We start from the raw sequence: 24,328 nt of genomic DNA, 5'->3' as shown, positions 1-24,328 counted from the left end.
ATCAAGAGTTGCGTTAGAAATAAAGTACTTGATCAAAGACTAGAGACTACAGATATGGTTTTTGATTTGGCTTCTGAGAAAAATTATGGGAGTGAACCGATGACATCAAAGGGCAGAATCGTATTAAAAATGAAGATATTAGAAGGGAACTTGACACTATTGGTATTCAAGAATGTGTAAGTAGAGCCAATGTAAAGTGGTATGACCACTTAAATAGAAAGGGTGAGGAAAGGTTAGCAAAACAGGTGTTTGAGGCCAAGATGGCAGGTAAGAGACCCAGAGGAAGACCAAGGTCTAGGTGATTGATTCACTCAGAACTGCCTTAGAAGAATGAAATGTTAGATATGACAATATTGGAGTGCTTACAAGTAATAGACTAATTTGGAGGAAAATTGTGGATAGAAGATTAATAATAATGTAAACTTAATCATGTAGTGCTGTCATTGTAACCTAAACATCCCTTGGGGGTACATATCAGGAAATTGATGGTCATGATGATAGTTTCTTATAGCACCACATCTCAAAAGATTTCTTGATTATGGATTTTGTGTATGTCCATGTCTCACATAGAGCTCTGCTTAGAAAATGAAATTTTTTTTTTTAGGTAATGCTGAACTTCAGCTCAACAAAAATGCAATGATCTCTGTTTTGGAATTTAAAAATTTAATATTAAAAAAAAAAAAAGATAATACAATAAATATGGAATTAACTTTCTTCATAATTCTGACCTAGTATAATTATAAAAGTATATTTATTGTACAGTGAAACCTGTGGAGTATTCATGACTAAACAAACACACGTAACCACAGTAATAAGTTTTAATAAGTAAATAATTCATCCTAAGTATCATAAGACATCATCAGTACAGTTAATTCAAACAATACTAGGAATAACATACAGTTAGGGTGCATGATTACAATGGCATGTTATAGAATTAAATTAAAATATATTTTGGAAAAAAAAAATTACATTAAAATGAGATCACATATATAAAAATTATTTTACACAATTTATAATGTCATATGATGACTGACTTTAGGGATAGTAAGAATGGCATTACAGTTGAAGTTGGGTCTGTGACATAGGGTTTCAGCACTTTCTTCATATAAGCGTTCATGCACTTTCGTCATATAAGCATTATAAAGATCTATGTAGAAGTTTGGTCTTTTTCCAATGGATCCTATGGTTTGGGTTTTCAACTTCATGTTGTGCGATGCCAGATTTCTATGGTTTGATAAGATAGATATGATCTTGATGTTCCGAAATGCGTTTATTAACAGATCTACCTGTCTGTCCATAGTAAGACAATTTATAGGAGCATGGAACCTCATACATGCCAGTAGCATCATAGGTAAGAATTTGTCTTTAGGAAAAGGTAACAAGTTATAGATTTGGTTGATTGGTTGGTAGGTAGTAGCAAGTTTGTATTTCTTCATAATTTTTGAAAGATGTTCGAAGATGCCTTTGACATAAGGTATGGCAATCCTATGGGCTTGTTCTTGTCTAGGTTGATGTGTGGGGAAGTGACTGATGATTTTTTGAGTTGTTTTACGAGTGTATCCATGTAGTATATGGCTGTATTTTTGATTATTTAGAGTTTCTTCGGAGGAGCAGAATCTGTGTGCTCTGGCTACTAATGATTTAATGATGCCAAATTTTTTAGATGAATGATGAGCAGAAGAATTGTGAATGTAGTGACCTGAAAATGTCGGCTTGCGATAGACAAAAGTGGAGATGGAACAATCTTCTTTTCTTTGGATGTGTAAATCCAGAAAGGAGATACTCTGTGGAGATTCTTTTTCTAGTGTGAATTTGATGCGAGGATGAAGAAGGTTTATTTCATCTAGAAACAAGTGTAGTTCTTGTTCAGAATGACCCCAGACGTCATCCACATATCATAGCCCCAAATTTTTGATTTAGGTTGAAACATGAAAATTTTTTCTTCAAGGTATTCTAGAAACAGGTTGGCTAAGTTTGGTGATAAGGGAGACCCCATTACTGTTCCTTCCTCTTACCTGTAAATTTTCTCTTTCCAAGTGAAGTATCCAAATGTAATAACAAATTTGAATAATTCAACAATATCGGATGGAAATTTTGGGGTTAACAAGTGTATTGTTTCCTTATGGGGAATATTAGTGAAGAGAGACGGAATGTCCAAGCTAATTAGCATGTCAGTTTCCAACGGTTTTTTATTTTTGTGTGAAACTCTGTGGAATTTTTAATTGATGAGGCTTAGTAGCCTATGAGAGGCTTGATAATTTGTAAGTCGGGCTGCTAATAGAATCCATGATGGATCTGAGTGGAACGTTGTTCTTGTGAAGTTTAGGTAAACCATATGTTCTAGGAGGCCTAGCATAGTATGTCCTGAATTTTTTATTGTTTCTTCGTCTAAGGAAGTGGTTTCATCAAGTAACTTGTTGAGTTTCTTGAGCTTTCTGTCTTTTTGTAGGATCATAATCAAGTTTGACATATGTATTTCGATCTCGGAGTACTAAATTCATTTTTTGGCTGTATGAATTGGCATCTAGAGCAGCAGTGGTATTTCCCTTGCTGGTTCTAGTGCCGTATGTTTCTATTACGTTTTAAGGAGGTAAGAGCTTTCAATTCTGATGATGGAATATTCAAGTCTGAAGGTTTGGCATCATTTACTTATTAAAACCTATTATGGTTGTTGTGTGTTTGTTTAATCATAAAAGTATATTGGCTGAAAGAGATCCATGATGTGTTTAGAGATGAATGCCACAATTTTATGTTTACCTCAGTGAATTCATCACTTTATGCACCACAAGTTAATGAATTACTGAGGTTTCACTGGATCTTTATTGTTTGTTAAAAGTGGCTAAAATCATAAAAGTGCATTTGAATACTTTTATGATTTTAACAGTTGTTGTTTAGTTGTAGTTTAATTTCCTTTCCACTTTTCAATAGGTGTGCAAAGAGTCAAGATTAACAAATTGGGCATGCATTCTTCAGATACAGCTCAGATATTCTTTGAAGATGTGCGTGTACCAGCAAAGAATATTATAGGAGAAGAAGGAAAAGGATTTACCTATCAGATGATTCAATTTCAAGATGAAAGATTAGGTGGATGTGTTCTTGGTGTGTGTGATCCACTATTTTTTTTAATACATATTGAATTTTTTAAGACGTCATGCTTAAAACATATTCTTACTTGTTCAGTTTATTAACTCTTTATTAACTGTCACATTTATTCATTTTTAAGCTGATCACAAATGTTGGATAATCCTTGAATTTTTATTTTGCATATATAGTTTACATAGATGTTTATGTTATGTATGTATTTTAGCAGATGGTGCTAACTGAAAAATATGCTTTCAACTTGAAGTATATTTCTCGGTTAGCACCATATTCTCCTGTTGTCTACTGGAAATTCTAGCCACAAGAGACAACAGGAATTTCTCATCTAATGGAAAATTCCTATCATTGTTAATTTGTTATTCAACAGCATTGTTTTGTTGTAGTATTGCTTCAGGCATCATATAGGTATTTTTTTGTAATCCTTTAAAAAATTGTTTGCAAAATAAACCTGAAATGTGCTTATTTTTTGTATTTTGCAGTTTTTGATCATTCCATTATTCTATGGTCAGTTGAGGAATGATTTTTGTGACATATGAATTGCCTACACTTGACAAAATCGAATTGATGCCCATTATTATTTGCCCATAGAACTGATTTGATCAAAAAAGTATGCAGAGATCTATATCCGCAGTATCCTCTCCAAATTTGTGTGTTTAGCTATTTATTTATTAGCAAATAAATAAACTGAATATTACATCTGGATCATCTCCAATATCAGAACAGTGACCCAAATACAGAACTCTGCACTTGGGCCCCATTGGTCACCCTTCTTTTCTTGGACTCAGTACCTTTCTCTCCTACATTATTCTTTGAACCTAACAGTTACCTACTCATTTGAATTTTCTTTGACCTTTTTCTTCTCATACTCCCCCCCCCCCCTTTCTACCATGCTTGTCATATTTTAGTGCCTTTTTCGTTCTGCTCATGCATCTAATCGCTACTGAGCATCTTATATCTCCTCCATAACACCAGTGTTTAAGGATATTTTAAAATGCATTTGTGAAACAGTTATTTAAAACAACATCATAACATTTTATTTTCTGATACTGCTTGCCTGATATTTTACTTTCATTCCCACCCTATTTATTTGTCTAACTTTTGGTATACTGCCATACATTGCTTGTGTCAGATGTGTCATCAATTTCCAATCTTTTTTTCCCATCGACTTATCATCCCATGGTACCGATGCTAGGTAACTACAGACCTTCCCATAATCACTTTCTTTATAATTTCACACACATCCCTCTTGACAGCAGTCCACTCCTGCCTGTCTATCTCCTAAATCGGTATCTCTTGACTATTGTCACCAACCAGTGGCAGTGTTAATACCTCATTCATAATTACATCTTGTAAAGATATTACCAAGTCCAATGCTTAGACATTGTGTTGTTCCATCACACATTGCTTAAAGTAGTTATCCCTTGGAAAATAAACTGATTAAATCTCCTTGTTTCTATGTGCTATTTTTTCCTTCCAATCCACATTCTTATAATTAAAATCTCCCTTATTTTTCTATTTCAGACACAATTCCTTGAGATGAATTTCATTGTCTGGTGTTGAGACCACTCCCTTGTTTATTAGGTGCCTAAAGTGACTGAAAAAGAAAAGTTCCTTGTTTGATCCCTAGAGCAGGTTATCACTGTATAAAAAATAAATAAAAATGCAAAAGGAAAATTAATCAATAAAAAATAGAAAAAAATCTTTAGCCTATCCAAGGTGCCAATATATTATAGGTTTACAACCTTTTATGGATAGATTTACAACCTATTATTTTACATAATAATAAAATCTCCTTTATTTCTGATATTCCTGTATTAGTATAACAATCCCACTCTCTTTGAAGCAATCCACCACCACCATCTTTCTCTCTCTCGTTACTATATTTGTCCTCCCTGCTCTGATCACTCGCATTCCTAGTTTTTACTCTGACTTTTTAACATCTTTCTCACTCTCATGCATTCCATCACTCTGCACTGACATAATTGTTTTCTTCCTTTGTATGTCCATCTTCCACCTGTCCTACAATCCCCTTCTTAATCTCTCTCTGATCCTTCCACGCTCACCTTATCTTGACTCTCTGCACTCTCAGTAAATAGCAGTTTCTACAAATGTTCAACACCAGACCTCTTCATATTCACTCCATATACTCATTTCACACCGTTTGCCCCACATTATTCAGCCATCTCAACATCCTATTTCTGCTCTCCTTCTCAACTCATTATTATCATCCCTGGGCAACGTGCCAACCATTTTCCTAACAATGCTATTTTTTCTTCATGTTTTGTAACAAATTCCTCAAATCTCTTTCTGCATTCTTTCTTTTACCTTTTAAATCATTCCTTCTGCAACTACCACTTTCTCTGTATGTTCATTTGTTCCATTCAAAACCTACCTCACTTTGCCACCTGGTAAATATGTTTGTGCACTATGATGCTTACCACAGCTCTAATGATTGAATCCATACATGATCATCCTTTAGCACTTCCTTCATCTTACTGATTTCATTTGCTTCTTCAGATGTTTGATTTCATCCTCCATGTGCTTCATTTGCATTGGCTCTTGCCTGAGTTTTTCCATTCTATTTTTCATTACTAGCACTTTCATCAGTTTTTTTGGTTATTTTTGGTAATGCTGTTCTAATTGTTTGAATGCTCTAGTCTTTACACCTCTTGCACTTCTAATATTCTCATTCTTTCATTTGTCCTTAGTTCACAGACCTTTCACATTTTTTGACAGATACATAAAACAGTTTTCACAGCATATTTACAAACTACAATCCAGTGCAAAACAACTCAATTTTAGATGTGGATTGAATTTTAATACTATAGATGCGAACACAGATTGATAAGAAAATAACTATTTATCGACTTAATTGCTAATATTTCGTTGGTATTCTATCCAGCATCTTCAGAGCACACAAACAAAGTTTGTTACAGTAGCGAGATAACCACAAACCGGTATAATAATGGGACTTGTATGAGCAATTGTAGCATGCAACACAAAGACTAAAGTCCTAATTAGGTGCCATCTAAGTTGGAAAAAAAAAAAAAATGAGAGAGAAAGCAGGTATTAATTTGGTCTTAGAATGATTGTCTCCCAAATCTTTGGTAGATTTATACAGCCATACTTCTTGAGGTTTGGAGTATGTTTCAAGGCTGCTGTTGATTCCAGGAACAACTTCTCTGACTTGTTAAAAGCTTCTGTGGAATTCCTGGAATCAACAGAAGCCTTGAAACATACCCCAAACCTCAACAAGTATGGCTGTATAAATCTACCAAAGATTTGGGAAACAGTCATTCTAAGACCAAATTAATACCTGCTTTCTCTCTCGTTTTTTTTTTTTTTTTTTTTCCCAACTTAGATGGCACCTAATTAGGACTTTAATCTTTGTGTTGCATGCAATTGCTCATACTAGTCCCATTATTATACCGGATTGTGGTTGTCTCATTACTGTAACAAACTTTGTTTGTGTGCTCTGAAGATGCTGGATAGAATACCAGCAAAATATTAGCAATTAAGTCAATAAATAGTTATTTTCTATGTTTGCATCTATACCATTAAAATTCAATCAACATGTATGACAAACACATAAACCTTTCGACATGTTTGAGAACTCAATTTTAGAGTTGAACCTGCTGACTTAGACTGCCTTTGTATGTGTATTTTGAAATTTGAACCATAATACCTGTATCCAATCCTAAAAAAAATATAGATGAAGTACCATTACAAAAAAATTAGCTGCACAATAAAATATTTGAACACCCCTTTCTTAGTGTTTTGCTCTACAAATTCCCATGACTTGTTTTCTTTTGTTTGTGGCACAGGTTCTGGTTTTCCTTTGCATCATTTTCATCTTCACTATGTTCCATTTCTCCACAGCCATCTGATATTCTTCATCTGTCAGTCTCCTCTTGTTATTTTTCCATTGTTTTTTGATGCTGACAGGAGTATGTTTTAATTTCCTGATACTTTTTGTAGTATTGATTCATCTCTACCTTATGGCTGTTAATTTTCTCTGATAGTTTATTTCATTAGTTTCAGATAGTGTGCTCTCTCATCCTAATATCTAGCTTTGGTTGCTTTCTTCCATTTCTCTCTTTCATTTGACATTATTTTTCAATATTTAATATATCATGAAAAGTATTACAATCTCCTTATGCTGCTTCTGACTCCCATTACATCTCTTTACAAGGCCTTGATAAGACTGCACCTGGACTGTTGTGTGCAGATTTGGTCTCCTGGTTCCAAGGTGATAATGAAGCTGTGGAAAGTGTGCAAAGAAGAGTAACAAAGATTATATCCAGATTATGGAATTTAGCTTAAGGACAGAGATGAGGCTGCTATGTGGACTACAGACCCTGGTTAGTAGGAGAAAGGAAGGTGATATAATAGAGGTCTATAAACTTCTGAATGGGTATTATTATTACATAACACCTCCAGGGAGTCCAAAGACTCATCAAGGGAGGCCACCTCTACAACTCTCCATTTCCACCAGCTGCAACTACCTTCATCATCTACACTAACGCCATCTACCGCCGACCATCATCACCACCACTAGTATTTTCACAAACAAACATGGCGGGATTCGAACCTGCAGTCTTTTGGCTGGAGAGAGGATACTCTAACCACTCTGCCAACCAGGCTGGCATTATAGGATATCTTCTAATGAAGCTTTTTTTTTGTTATATGGAAGGTAGAAAGAGAACATGGAGGCATCCATGGATGTTAAGTTTATTTGTGGTAAGAGCTAGATTTTTCTCTCGCAGAGCAGCAAGTGAGTGAAATAGTTTGTCAGTTGAAGTTGTAAGTGCATCTAGTGTTCATGAGTTTTTAAGGGAAGGTATCACAACTAGTTTGGGTGAGGTACAGCCTTCCTCAATGATCTTTCAATTCCTGGAGGTCCCAGAGAATCATAATAATAATAATCTAACCCATGTGCTTTACCAATCATCAAATTGTTCATTTGATTTTGAGTAATTCCATCATTGAGCACCTACGTTATGCATGTTTTAATGTGGGAAGTATAGCCTGTTTATTGTCATTTTTTGCTAATAGCAGCCTCTGTTATCCTAAATATGTTGCTTTCATTAAGGTTATTTTCATCTATTATCAATCTGAAGATAATTTATCATTTTATTTTGCATTGAAATCCCACAAAATACTATTTTTACATTTCTGGGTGGTTGTTATATATATTTGTTTCAGCTCTTCATTGAAAAGATCTTTCACTTAATACACTATTTTTTCTGTAGGTGCATAAATACAAATAAGTGATATATTAAATAATTTCCATTTATTCTGTGCATGAATATTGTTTGGTTTAGGAGTTTGAATCCTATTACTGCTTCTTTAAATGTCCCAATTTCTTATGAGACACTTCCAAACATGTTCTGATTTCTATTGTGCTATAACATATTGTTGCTTACTAGATATTTAATAGAGTATGCATGTTAGACATAGTATAATATTTAAATAAGTCTCACACATGTAAGATGTTTGGGTGGAAGATGAATTTCATTGCTTGCTGTGAGACCACCACCCCACTTATTGGAGGCCTGAAGTGGCTTGAAAAAGTTCCATGTTTGGTCTCTATAGAGCAGGGTTTTTGGACTGTGTAAAAAATAAATAAAAAATTAATTACGAAATATAAATTAGATAAAAATGGGAAAAAACAAAATCCTTAGCCATCCATGGTACAAATGTACTATAGGTTAACTGGTCGTTCACTGTCATGGTGGATAGTACCCTCTTTTTGAGCTTTGCTATCAATGTAGGAGTGCCTCATTTCTCCATTCTGTCATCTACCCTCTTTCTTGGTTTCAGGGCAGTTCGTCCAATCAAAATCTCGCCCATTCCCTCGATTTTGTCCATTACTTTTCTCGTCCAGTAGGCCATTTCGTCCAATTCTATTTGTACAATTGAAAATAATTGGACGAAATGTCCTGTTGTTTCTTTATTTGATTTGTTATAATTAAATGCTCACATACATATCTTGTAGAAATTTGTACAAATTAAAACAAGTGGCTCAGAATCACTCTTGCGTTTTCACTGCTGATTGGAAAAATCTAGGTTGGACATAGTGATATATAGGTGTGATATATAGTAACAAATTGAGGTTTGACAAAATGATCGATGGGATAAATTGATTTTGATGAAAGTTCAGGGTGGTGTACCATCCATCACTTTGGAGGTTCATCGGATTCCCTGAAGGAAGAACAGAGGTAGAATGAACAAGATATAATACGCCTTCTTGGACGAAATGTCCGATAGGACAAATTGAGATTGGATGAGTGTTCCCTTGGACAAACTTATAAAAGGACCAAAAATCTTGGACCATCTGCCCTCAAAACTCTTTCTCTTATATGTAAATAACCTCCTCTCTTTCACTACAAATCCTATCCATAGCATTGCCAATGACATTGTTCTTCATTTCACCTTATTCCTTTGACAAACCATGTAGTTTGCAAACATCTCTTACATCAAGATCATCTACAACCAGTGCCTTAAACGCTTATTTCCATACAATCCTTCAGTGGGACAAGGATAACCTAGTAACTTTCAGTGCTGCCAAAACATCCTGCCTATTCTCCCACAAAAGGGATCTCAGCTCACCTTCCATCATCCTCAGTAATACACACACACATCAGACAGGAAACTATTTCTTCTTGGTAAATGTAAGTCCAAGGAGAGAGAGTTTCTTGTCTGATGCGTGTATTACTGAGGATGACAGAAGGTGAGCTGAGATCCCTTTTGTGGGAGAAAAGTGAAGATGTTTTGGCAGCATTGAAAGTTACTAGGTTATCCTTATCCCATTGAAGAATGGAATGGGGATAAGTGTTTAACGCATTGGTTGTAGATTGAAAATTCTTGATTCTGTCCAGAAGAGAGCAACTCACCTCATAGATGATCCGTCCCTCACAGGTTCACTTCATTCTACTTCTATGGTTACTGCTCCAGTAAATTAGCACATGTCATTTCTCCATTTGCTGTTAATCTATTTAAAACAAGAATAGCAGCTTCTAACATCCTTTTACAGTACAACTGCAAACTCATTGATCCTGCTTCTCCTCGTCCTTATTTATTCCATCTACCTCTGTCCTCTGGAACAGCCATCCCCATGATGTGCTTCCCAACAATTTCAACCTACAACCTTAAGAAGAATGTCAATAGATTTCTTCTTTCTCAACCCTTATCTGTACCTCGCACACACAGCACTGATGTGCTACAAGTTCTCTTACCTATGATATGTGGGATAAATATTAAAAAAAAAGAAAAAATAGCAAGGGCTATTTGCAGATATAATCTGTATACCACTTCGTAGTAGCCAAGAAGTTGTCTTCTTTCTTACCATCCGCAAAGATATACTACCACCTCTATCCTTGCCTGGTGTTTATCAAATACCTTGTTCTTGTCATCTTTGCTACTTTGGACAGACTGGATGTTCTGCTATGATAAGAATAAAGAGCATCAAGATTATATAAGAATTATGGAATCAGAAGGTTCAGGCTTTCTTCTCATGCTATCAACACAACACTAGACAGATCACTGGAACTGAACCAAGATGCTACACTACAGTAGGTTCAAATTTGATCATCTCTTTCTTGAATTGTGTTAAGCCCTACATCTTTTGTCTTAGCCTTAATCGAACCTATCTCTGAGTTTTGGGAAGTGATTGCTATTAATTGTTTGTAATTTATTTATTTATTTTTATACAACTGTACTTGCATCTCTTGAACTCTGGGTTTCCTCCACCTTGTACATCTATGATGAGACACATTTCTTCTGCCTTCTCCCTGAATGAAGCTCATGATATAGTGAGCAAAATATATAGGAGTAATAAAATCTGTTTAGTTTTCTCTTATATGCATAAAGCTGTTATTTAAATATTATACTATATTGTTACTTATTTGGTATCTATTATATTACTCCTTTCTCTGATCTCTTGTGTCATTGCATATTCTATTTGAACTGCCTTCATCCATCATTTTCATTTCGGTCATATGATTTAATTCTATTCACTTTCAAAACAGTGGGTGTTTTACAGGGTAAGTAGGTTAACCCTATACTTAACTCCCTGCCTTTATTCAGATTGTATTCTGACTAGGGTATTCTTTTCTATATTTTCACTATTTAGCCCCATGGCTGCCAAACACCTTCCTCAGCCACCTGAACAAACAAAAAATCATTGAAAATTTCAATTTAAAATTGAAAATCAGAACATTCTTTCATTTCAGGATGCACTTGTTGCATGTCTTCCCTTTACTGTCTTCCTTAAGCCTACACATAGTGGCCAATGTTTACATGTAAATTCTTACTGCGACCCAACACAAAACTTGGAGTCATTAACACCCTCAAAAACAATAATAACAATTTGCTCCAGTAAGCAAGCCCTTAAGCATAAATTACAAGTTATCAGTAATACAATATACCTAAAAATAATATATAGCAAAAACTGTAGCCATTCCATACATCAGAGGGGATCAGAGAAAATAAGCAGAAAACTACAAAAAATACAACCTTATTGCCACTTTTAAATCCCCTGCAAAATTAAAGAATTTATTTAATTTATCCAAGATCCCCCCCCCCCCTCTCCTAGTCCACCGAATTGATTGCTATGCGTTACATGAAACCTGAATAAAATTTGAAACTGGTCTGAGTAGTGGTGGTTAAAGGATTAAACAAAAATATAATGTTTTGGCAAGTTTAATTTAAATTATAACCAAGTGGGAAAACTTTCTACATTCAATCCTCATAACTTTTGCTTCAGTTCTCCAGCAGTCTCCAACTCAGGCAATACTTTCAGGTATTGATAATTTCAGTAATTTATGCTTTTATTTCAGATATTGATTTGGCCACCACTAATGCTGTTTTTTTTTTTTGTTTTTGATTTAATTAACTGATATTGATGTCTAGCCACATAGGGATTCTAGCTTTGATTTTTTTTTTTTCACCAGAGGTCAAACTAACAGTGTTAACAGGTGACTAAATTATTGATTTTGTATACTATGTATTTGTAATATAGCTTGTTTCTTTACAACACACACACTCACTCAAGATGATGACCTCAGTATTGAAATATTGGTAATTATCTTGGTTTATTTTTTAAATTTAAAGTTATTACTTTAACTTGGTGGTAATTATCATAATAAATGCTTATCAATCCATTATACTCATATTCCTTTATTTTTTTGTCTAGTCGTAAGGCAGTTATTAAATATCTTATCAGAAACAACAGAATATTGTATGCAGAGAAAAGCGTTTGGGAAACCTATTATACACAATCAAGCAATTCATTTTAAATTAGCAGAAATGGTTACTGAAGTTGAGGCACTCAAGGCTCTTGTATATAGAGCAGTTGGTAAGTTTTTATTACAGGTCATATAGCTAGTGAATTATATATGTAATTAAAATTGATATCTATATCAGAGGCGAATATTCCGGGTGTGCTAGGCATGCAGTGCTCATCCACGAAATATCAGTATCACCAATATTATATTTTTGCATTTATTCCTTGAAGACTCCTAATTGTTTGCAGACTTCACATGATTCCTAAATATACTAATTACATAATATCCTAAATACACAACATACTAATGCTTCATTGTCCTCTTCACGAGCACAATGTTCTCACATCAAAAAGTGTCCTCTTCATGAAGCATTAGTGCTTTATGAAGAGGACACTTTTTGATGTGTGAACATTGTGTCACATTTGCTTTAATAGCACGGATTGCTTTCAAAATACATACACCTTTGAAAAGATGTAAAGAGGGCGTGGTGGGTCAAATTCTTAGCATTCTGATATTTTTAAATTGCTCAGAAGGTGAGGTTGGGTGAGCTCAGAGACAATTGCACCTAGAGGTTGTAACTAGTTATTGTGTTAACCAATCCAGTTGAATGTTGTCACTTGTCATGAGTTGAGTACTTTCTGTATCCAATGGCTGTATCATAAACAGCTGTTATACATGTTTCTGGAACTGAAAAATTGAAAGTGGATCTTAGGAGAAAAAAGCTAATTGTTTCTCTCTTGTGTAGTATAGCATCTATTGAGGATGCAAAGTTTTTTTTAATGGTAATGAGATATTTATATTCTAGTCTTCGGAAACAACAGACAGTAAAAAATTATCTATTCCTGAATAAAAATGAATACTTCTCTGTATTGTGAGATGTTGATCTACAACAAAACCAACATATGCAAGATTGATAAGACAGAAGAACCACTGATACCAAAAAAAAAAAAAACTAATGAATGTAGGATTCCCAAAAATGTGGATAATTTCGATAATGATCAGATGTTATGTATATACTGAGTCTCAGTAAACAAAAGAACATTCTTAGAAATCAGAGCGATATATACACAAACCAGAGAAATACACATAACATGTGCAACAAATTTTACGAGATGATTTGCTGCTCCATTAAACCATATTTATTCCTGCCATACTCTCCGTCTCCTCGTAAGTTTTTTTTTTTTAAATTATGCCATTATAAATTCACTTATTCATGTCTAGACTTTATAGGATTGTGCTATTCACTCTGCCCAGCATCTTATAGGAAACGCATATCACAAATGTTAATTATTCATAATTCGTTTGCCATTAATGAAAGTATTTTTTCTCCCACTTATTCTTTCCTTTCATAGAAACAGGCCAACCTGTTTTATAGAAACATGCCTCTGTGTCTAGAAAATTTTCTGTGGATGCCTATGCGTATGTTCAAATTGATATGAATATAGTATTCTCCTTCATTGTTGTTTTCTAAAACAGATTGTTCTCCCACTCTGTGCAGAAGTATTCAAAGTTATCCTGCAATTAATTGCATTGGACCAATTGAGATGAGAGCTGATGAGCTATGCACTCTCAAAACCTTCATACATTGATAAAAATGCAACCATACTCTCATGGACGTCTGCAGAGGTAGGCAAACTGGGCACTCCCCACCCAAGAGGAGAGTGCCCAGTTCGAGTAAAAAATTCCACAAATCATAATCGTAAAAGTGATTGAGACATGCAATCTTACCCCCTCAAACATTGGACACTTTGTCTTAAAATTTTATTATGGGTTGGCCTGTTTCGGCCCAGGCAGGGTAGCCATAGAACATGTGTTTCTATTGCAGCAATAAAACACGTGTTTCTGTTTTTGGTTCATCTTTTTCTGATTTGTGCAAACTATTGTGACATTACTGTTGTGAACAGTGACCAGTTCGTTTGCCCTCTGTGTCTAGAAAATTTTCTGCAGATGCCTATGCAAACATTCAAATTGATGTGAAATTTGTAGCCATGGTTCTGTAACCCACACGACAGCACACCGAACCGAAATGGGTACTTGACACTACTGATATATGCATATGTATTTGTGTATGTATGTGTGTATATATATATATATATATATATATATATATATATATATATAAATTTGTAGTGCGGGTTACACAACCTGCACAACAAATTATATGTCAATTTGACTGTATGCATGGGCGTCTGCAGAACTTTTCTGGGGGGGGGGGGGACAAAAAGCTCAGATACAAATAATTACATCAATACATTTTTATAATTAAATAATTACATCAATAAATGTCTTTTAGCATTTTTTGATGTAATTATTTGTCAATGTAAACTATAAATACATTATTTTCATTTTACATCAATTTTAATGATCTTTAATTCTTGAAAAAAAAAGTATTTGGAATTAATAGTTTTTAGCACAATTTCATATATAAAAAAGTTGACTGGCATATTTTATTAAAAATCAATTAATTAATTAATCCCAAAATCCTAAATTAAATTATTTCAGTTTAAAAGCAAAAATCATAAAACTACCAAGTAAAGTAATATTAAATTACATACACTTACCTTTTAAAAATATATTTTTCTGTTTAAATTTGTTTCACTATAAATTTACAATTCACACTTCACTCAGTGACTCACCAGACACAGAGGGCAAATGACCTAGTCACTGTTCACAGCAGTAATGAACATTTTTTTCAAAAATCAGAAAAAAATGAACCAAAAACAGGAACAACATGTATTTTATTGCTGCAATAAAACGTGTTCTATGGCTACGCTGCCTTGATCCAAAACAGGCCAACCTGTAATAAAATTTTAAGACAGACAAAGCATCCCATGGTAGAAGGTTACATATCTCAATCGCTCTTAAGATTATTATTTGTAGAATTTTTTACTCGATCCGAGGGGAAGTGACCAGTTCTCTCGGCCCCCCCCCCTTCATAAAAATGCAATCATACGCCCATGACCGTATGATTGCATTTTTATTGATATATGAAAGTTTTGAGAGTGCATAGCGCATCAATGCTCATCTTAATTGGTCCAATGCAATTAATTGCAGGATTAACTTTGAATGTTTCTGCATAAAGTGGGGGAACAATCTTTTAGGATTTATTAGAAAACAACAATGAAGGAGAATGCTCTATTTGGTTGGTATATTTAAAATACTCAAAGATGAAAATATGTGAACCATTATTTATAAGGCATGTGATAATAGGAAATGAAAGGAAAGAATAAGTTTGAGTAGAAATACTGTCATTAATGGCAAAAGAATTATTAATAATTAACATTTGTGATATGTATGTCCTATAAGTTGCTGGGTAGAGCGAACAGCGCGATCTTATAAAGTCTAGACGTGAATAAATGAATTTATGATGTCATAATTTAAAAAAAAAAAATTTACAAGGAGATGGAGAGTATGGCAGGAATAAACATGGTTTGATGGAGCAGCAAATCATCTTGTAAAATTTGTTGCATATGTTATGTGTATTTCTATGGTTTGTGTATATTTCACACAGTTTTCTAAGAATTTTGTTTTGTTTACTAAGACTCAGTATACATAACATATGATCATTATTGGAATTATCCACACTTTCTGGAATCCTACATTGATTAGTTTTTTTTAGTATCAGCTGTTCTTCTGTCTTATCAATCTCACATATGCTGGTATTTTATTGTAGATCAACAATGTTTTATAATACACAGAAGTATTCATTTTTTTCAGGAATAGATAATTTTTTACTGTATGTTGTTTTCGAAGACTAGAATAAAAATCTCTCTAAACCATTAAGAAAAAAAAAGTTAATTGTTTCTTTATACCGTTAAGAAAAAAAAAGCTAAGAGAAACAATTAGCTTTTTTCTTCTAACATCCACTTTCAATTTTTCAGTTCCAGAAAACGTGTAACAGCTGTTTGTAATACAGCCATTGGATACAAAAGCACTCAACTCATGACAAGTGACAACGTTCAGTTGGATAGGTTGACACAGTAACTAGTCACAGCCTCTTTGTACTGTCTCTGAGCTCACCTGGCTTTGCCTTCTGAGTGGTTTAAAAATATTAGAATGCTAAGAATTTGACCTGCTGCGCCCTTTTTACATCTTTTCAAAGGCCTTAAAGATATATGTAATTTGAAAGCACACCCAGGCTATTAACGTGAATGTGACACAATGTTTACATCTCGAAGAGGGCAATGAAGCATTAGTATATTGTGTTTAATTTTAGGAATCATGCAAAGTCTGCAAACAATTAGGGGATTCTTTAACGGGAATAAATGCAAAAATATAATATCGGAGATACTGATATTTTGTGGATGAGCATCGCAGACCTTGCACACTTGGAATATTTGCCCCTGATATATATAGTTTTAATTTAAATACCAGTTTCTCTCAAAGTCAGTGGACATCCAATGAATATGAACTTCATATAGGTTTACACACCCACTACAGAGGCACTAGAAGAATTGTATGGCAGGTTACAAGAAGTAATAGAGGCAACACGAAAGCAGGATTTATGACTACTTATCGGAGATTGGAATGCAAAAGTGGGAGAAACCGAGGAACAAGGAATAACAGGTTGTTATTCCTTTTTCCTCATTAACTGGTTTAAGTATTCATAACACTGCTGGTAAGAGACTAGTTGAGTTTTTGTCCAGAGAATTCTTTGTTGCTAACATCTGCTTTAAACAACACAAACTGAGATTGTACACATGGATATCACGAGATGCACAATACAGAAATCAAATTGACTCTATACTTGAACAAAGAAGATGGAGAAGTGCAATTCAGTCTGTCAAGACTTTTCCAGGTGCAGACTGTGGAAGTGACTATGAATTATTAGTTGCTATGATACATGTGAAATTACGGAAATTGAAAACAATACAAATGTCAATCAGATATGATCTTGGAAACATACCATCTGAATACAAAATTAGTATGCAGAACAGATTCAAAATGCTCAATTTGTTGATAGAGAACCAGATGAACTATGGGAAGGGATTGAAGATATAATTAAACAGAAGTAAAGAAGACTATTCCAACAGTTTGTAAGAAAAAGTCTAAATGGCTGTCAGAAGATGCCATCAAAACTGCTGAGGAAAGGAGGAAAATGAATGCCACAGGAAATTTGGGAAGTATGGCATTCGAATGCAGAGTTTCAACAACAAGCCAGAATAAACAAGCAAAAATACTTTAAAATTATTAAAAAAAGAAAAATGCTAAACAAGAAAGGAAAAATAAGAGATCTTTTCAAAAAGATCAGGGAACTGACAGGGATGTTCAGCACCAAGATGACAATATTGAATGTAATCACAAAGGATATCTTACAGAAGCTGCAGAGATCAAAGAATGATGGAAAGAGTATACAGAAGTCCTTTACAGAAAGAACTCCAAAATTACTGGATACTTGAAGAGCAGGACTATACACAGGAGCCAATACAACTGGAGAGTGAAGTGAGCACTGCAACAGCTATCCAGTAAGAAAGCACCAGGAGGGGACTGAAAACCTGTTGAACTGCTCATAGCCCTAGGAGAAGAGGCAGTTAAAATTTGAACAGCTCTATGTCAATGAATTTGGATCACAACTACATGGCCTAGGAAAAGGAAAAATCAGTTTATATACCTTTATTGAAGAAAATCAATGCAAGAGAGTGCAAAAATTACAGAACTATAGCACTGATTTCTCATGCAAGTAAAGTCTTACTTAAGATCATTCAGAAAAGACTGGAATCATTCCAGGCAGGATTTCGAAAAAGCAGAGGAACAAGAGATCAGATTGCCAATGTGAGATAGATAATAGAAAGTGCACAGGAATATCAAAAGAATGTCTACCTTTGTTTCCTTGACTATAGTAACTTTTGACTCTGTAGCTGTAGATCATGTGAAACTATGGAATGTGTTAAGAACAATGGGAGTACCAGAGCATTTCATTATCCTTCTGAGGAATCATTAATATGAACAAGAAGCTATTGTCCGAACAGATCTTGGAAACTTGAATATTTCACAATAGGTAAAGGGGTGTGACAAGGATGTATTTTATCTCCATACCTGTTTAACTTGTACAGAGAATACATTTTAAGAATGGTAGGGCTGGAGGAGTCTTCAGTTTGAATTTAAATTGGTGCAAGAAATATTAATAATTTCAGGTATTCAGATAATACCACCTTTCTAGCAGAATGCAAAGATTTGGAGGCTCTTATGAAAATTAAAGAAGAAAGTGATAAATATGGCCTTAAACTTAACCTCAAAAACAAAAGTTATGGGAACATGTGAACTTATGATTTTGAAGTAGATTGGGAGAAAATGGAAGTAGTTAACAATTTTTTTTATTGCTCCTATGATCCCGAATATAAAAGTGGGTATTGTACTTAAGAAGTTAGACGATTATTATTCGGAAGGAAAGCAATGACAAATTTAAGCAAGATCTTTAAAGATAAAAGCCTTGCAACAAAAATCAGAATTGTGAAAACAAGGTATTCCCTGTGGTACTGTATGGATCTGAAAGTTGGACCTTGAGAAAGAGTGAAAGAAGGAAGATAGTGCATTTGAATTATGGGTTTGGAGATGCTTACTAAGAATATCATGGACAGCAACGCAAACCAATAAATCAGTGAAAGACAGAATAAAGCCAAATTGCTCTTTCGAAGAAATGATCATCAAGCAAAAATTGACATACTTTGGACATATTATGTGAGCATTTGCTCGCATAATATGTCCAGAGTGCAGTGACACTCTGGAGAAGATGCTGATGCTTGCTAAAGAAGTCTTCTTTAGCAAGCATGTATGTATATACATACATACATACAGGTAGTTCTCACTTTACGAATTTTTTGGCTCGGAATTTTTATTTTCAATTGTGCGCGATGAAGGTGATTAGGGGTGTGTATGGGGAATTACGCAGTATGTAACAACATAACGATCAGGTCGAATGAGCCTCAATCACTCACGAGCCTTGGCGATGCAAGTGTGTTATTCATAGTTTTCTTCAATTATACCTGATTTTTTATTTTGTTTTCTTTTTAACTATACCCTTTCACTTTTCCAACAATGTCAAAAAGAAGCAACAGTGCGAAACTAGAAAATGAGCAAAAGAAACAAAGGAGAGCAATTATGTTAGAGAAAAAATACGAACTTATTACCAGCCATCAAGTGAGTAGCACTGTTAAAGCTCTTTCTGAGAAGTTTTCTCTTGCCACTTCTACAGTTTTTTCACCAATTTAAAGGATAAAGAAAAACATTTGAAATAAGTAAAAAATGCACAATCTATACAGTCTGCATGGTTGTGTAATAAAGAAACAAGTAGTATAATTCCTCATATGGAAAAACTGTTAACAGCTTGGACAAGCAATAAAACTCAATGATTAAATATGCCTATTACCTACGCAACAATTTGTACTAAAGCATTAGCCATTTTTAAAATGCTGAAAGACCAAAAAGCGGATGACTGCAAAGTGACTTTTGCTGCAAGTAGTGGGTGGTTTGACTGCTGTAAAAAGCAAACTGGTTGGAATAACATTAAAGTACAAGGTGAAGCTGCAAGCACAGATAGTGAGGCTGCAAAATTTTATCCAGAAAAATTAGAAGAAATAATTAAAGAAGGAAATTACTCGCCATCGTAGATATTTAGCGTCGATGAGATGGGGCTTTTTTGGAAACGGATGCCTACAAGAACTTGCATCGCAAAAGAAGAATCCTCAATGCCAGGTTTTAAAGCATCTAAAGATTGCATCACTCTACTATTATGAGGAAATGCTATGCTGATGGCGATTGCAAGTTAAAGCCCTTATTTGTGCATTGATCAGAAAATCAAAGAAGCTTAAAAGGAATTAATAAAGATACTCTCCCAGTAATATGGAAGGAAAATAAGAAGATTTGGATCACGGGTTCCCTATTTGAAGATTGGCTTATGTATCATTGTGTTCCTGAAATTAAACTTTATTGTGAGAAAAAACAAATTCTATTTAAAGTGCTTCTGATAATTGACAATGCACCCAGCCATCCCTCATCAGTGGCTTACATTTGCCCTAATGTAAAAATAGGCCTTTTACCTCCAAATACAACTTCTCTTTTAAGCCAATGGATCAGGAAGTGATTTCAACATTCAAAGAGACTTTTGAAATATTAATAGAAGCAACTGATAAAGATGGGAACTTTTCTGTCAGAGAGTTTTCGAAGAGATTCATCATTTTAGACACAGGTAGTGCAGAGTGCCTGGCATAAAGTTTCCGAAAAAACTATGAAAGGAGTATGGCATAGACTTTGTCCTCAGTTTAATGATAATTTTGAAGGCTTTGAAGACTCAACAAAGTTTGTGAATTCTGAAACTAAAGCAATCTTAGGTATGGCTAACCAGTTGCAAGTGGAAGTTTTGGAAGGTGATGTTAACGAGCTGCTTCAATCTCACACTATGGAACTCTCACCCAACGATCTCCTTGAATTAGAGGAACAAAAAGAAACAAAAAAAAAGACAAAAGAAAATCTTTGGCCAGTAAAGTCTTTTCTTATCATTTAATATTCATTTTATATTTTATATATTCCTTCTTATGAACGTAACTCTCACTTATAGCATTATTTCTAAGGCAAATAAACTCCTGCCTTATGAATTTCCATATGAACAGTCACCAGGAACCAATTAATTCGTAAAGGTGGGAACTACTGTGTGTGTCTATAAGATATAATGCATGGTTTTCTTAAAGCCTTAGGTAGAAAATGATTCCAATCTTTAATCTTGTTATAAACCAATGTTGCGTGTACTGGTTTTAAAGTCTTACTCATTCTTTCATAAAAACCATTATACTCGGGCCTTATAGGTTGTAGTGAACAATTTCTTTACATGCAACATCTTACAGATTTGGAGTAACAGTTCAAAGCTAGTTTGGCTCTCTGTCTGTCAACAGTATTTCTGAACAACCATGCCTACATATAATTCCGTCAATAAGACATTTTGCTAACGATTCTGCTATTTTGATATTTAAAAGCTTCTGAGTATCTAATTAACATATCAACTACCAAAAATTATGTATTTATTTCCTCTTTCTGATTGTAGTAGAGGTCCTAATATATTAGCTGAAATATGCTGAAAAGATCTAACAGATAGCCATTTGCATTGATTGCTTGACATCACTGTGAAGTATATTAGAGATGCCAAGAAATTATATTCTTGGTTTAATCCTTTATCCAGGTGTAAAGTTTGCACATGAAGTATTTTCAAGACTGGTCTTCATGTATATAGACGGTAATGACTTCACATCAGTAGCCTTAGTATTCCATAATTGAAAGCACACATCCTTTTGGGTGTATCTAATGATATGCATTATGGGAAGGGCCACTATCCAGCAGTTTTAACCTTTATTGAGGTATGTTAAAGTGTGTGGGATACCTCTCCAAAAACTCGGTGATCTATAGGATCACCTAAATCTCACAGAGTATCACTACTAAACTCATCTCTTCTTACCTGAATGAATTCAGGACAGGAAACTTGGCGGTGGCTCCATCTAATGGCAAATAAAAATGCTCTATTAAGTAAACCCAAAGATGAACATTATCAAATGTCATCAGTGGGAGCTAGACCCAGAAGGGATATCAAGGTTGAAGTAATGCAGATGTTATATATTTCCCCATATACAAGTAATGAAAATGTGTATCACCTTATTGCTCTAAATCAGAGATAATGCTGAAAATTTTTTCACTTAGTTGTACTATAAGTTAAAGATGCCAAGAAATTCTATTTTTGATTTAACCATCTTATCGGCCATTATGGATCAAATACGCATCCAGATATGCTTCGTATCCATTACTTTAATATGCACTTTGCATCCATGGTAACTTGGACGTATATATGTCCTGGCCGGTAGCGTGGTTAATCCTTTATCCAAGTGTAAGCAAACAAAGTTTGCATAGGAAGTATCTTCACAACTGTGCTACTTGTATATAGAGGCTAATGACTTCACATCAATTGCTTTAGCATCCTATAATACAAAGCCCACATCCTTTAGGACAGTGCTTCCCAAACTTCTGGATGTCAGGGCCCCCTTTGCAAAATTAAAATATTTCGCGCCCCCCCCCCTCGAAAAACATTCGTAATAGAGAGATATATTATTATAATATTTATTGTATTTATATTCAATACAAAACATACACAGCGAATATTGCAAAAATCAAATGAATATATTACATTTTTTGCCTCTTACCGTTTGGTTCTGAAGACGATGCAGGCTGTTCTGGTAAAATATGAAATACAGTCCTTTTTTTTGAGTCTGTTTCTGCTTCTGATTGTTCGTGGGATTTTTTTTTTATTTTTTATCAGCCACTTATCCATCTCAGGGTTAAATTTTTTAATGTAGAACAGATCAAATAATATCACCACTTACCGATACTCGCACACCACAGACTGATAACATGAAATTAGTGAATATTACCTGAATAAGGGAATCCCCGGACCAGGAACATTTTTCTCTTTTGTGACTTTTCTCCCTTTACGGTAATTAAGCCTAACATGAAACAGACAGCAAAGGCAGGTTATTAAAACGTGCATATGATTGGTGCGGTATTAACAAAAGATCATGCAACCGAAAGATAAAAGCATAGCTGACAATTGAGTTGAAATGCTAACTTTCTTCAACCGAATTCCATATGTGAAACTGCCATAACATTCATTATATATATCATCATCATCATCATCATCAAATTCCTGCCATGTACCCTCAAGGGGTGTACAGGATATGACAGTACTACATGAAAAAATTACATCATTACTAACTTCCTATCTACAATTTTCCTCCAAATCAGTCTGTTACTTGTCAAGACTCCAACATTATCAGATCTTATATTTCTATCGTCTAAGGCACTTTGTACCGTATCAATCCACCTATATCTTGGTCTTCCTCTGGGTCGTTTTCCTGCCAACCTGGCAGAGAACACTTGTTTTGCTAATCTTTCCTCTCCCATTCTATTTAAGTGACCATACCATCTGAGATTAGCTCTGCTAACGCATTCCTGGATGCTGACAATGTCAAGTTCTTTCCTAATATCCTCGTTTTTAATATGATATTGCCATTGATGCCATCTGTTCACGCCTCTAATCTTTCTCAGGACTCTCATATCTGCGGTCTCTAGTCTTTGGTCAAGTGTTTTACTTCTGACCCAGCTCTCAGATCCATAAGTTAAAATTGGTTTGAACACAGTCTTGTATACAGCTAATTTAGTGTTCCGACTAATTTCTTTCTTATTCCATATGAATTTATTCAATTGACTTCCCACGATACCAGCTTTGCTGATTCTGTTGTCTATTTCTATATTTAGTTTACCATCTTCAGTAAAAATTGTGCCTAAGTAGCTGAAATGTTTTACTTGTTCTACAGGTTCTCCATTCACAACACAGTTGACATTTTCAATGATTCTGCCTATTTTCATTGTCTTTGTCTTTTTATTGCTGACCTTCATACCATATCTATTACAACAGCTATTCAATTTAGTCAGAGAATCTTGCAGACTTGTAGCGGATTTATTTAGAAGTATAACATCATCCGCATAAAGCAAAGAGCTGACATTAACATCTCCAATTTTGATATCAGGTTTAATACCACATTCCTTCATAATGTGATCCATATAGATAATGAATAACAGAGGGGATAATGTACATCCTTGTCTCACACCAGATTTAACATTAAACCATCTTCCTGTACTTCCTTCAATTCTAACTGCTGACTCACAACTCAAATAAACACTAAGTATTGCTTGATATAATGCCCCATTGACACCATATAACTGCAGCGTATTGAATAGCTTCTCTCTTGGCACCTTGTCATATGCCTTTTCCAAATCGACAAAACTTAAATACAGATCTTTGTTATATTCCCATGCTTTCTCGACTATTTGTTGTAAAGTGAAGATCTGATCCTGACAGCCTCTATTTGGCCTGAATCCAGCTTGTTCTTCACCAAGCTTTTCTTCCA

At 34.5% G+C, this 24,328-nt stretch overlaps 1 protein-coding gene across 1 annotated transcript in view; it reads left to right on the top strand.

Annotated features, from left to right (window-relative positions):
- Window positions 1-24,328, top strand: part of LOC150100162 (putative acyl-CoA dehydrogenase 6) — a 90,096-nt gene that overhangs the window by 54,192 nt on the left and 11,576 nt on the right. Inside the window, exons 6-7 of the mRNA XM_090402280.1 lie at window positions 2,929-3,099; window positions 12,296-12,457. Of these exons, the coding sequence (XP_090258406.1) occupies window positions 2,929-3,099; window positions 12,296-12,457 (333 nt within the window). The remainder of the gene's footprint in view (window positions 1-2,928; window positions 3,100-12,295; window positions 12,458-24,328) is intronic.

This window comes from Typopeltis vanoorti, chromosome 13 (assembly GCF_054136105.1).
Source record: "Typopeltis vanoorti isolate ZY-2024b chromosome 13, IOZ_Tvanoo_1.0, whole genome shotgun sequence".
NCBI lineage: Eukaryota > Metazoa > Arthropoda > Arachnida > Uropygi > Thelyphonidae > Typopeltis > Typopeltis vanoorti.
Note: the sequence above shows the minus strand (reverse complement) of the source record. Positions and strands in the feature narration are given on the sequence as shown.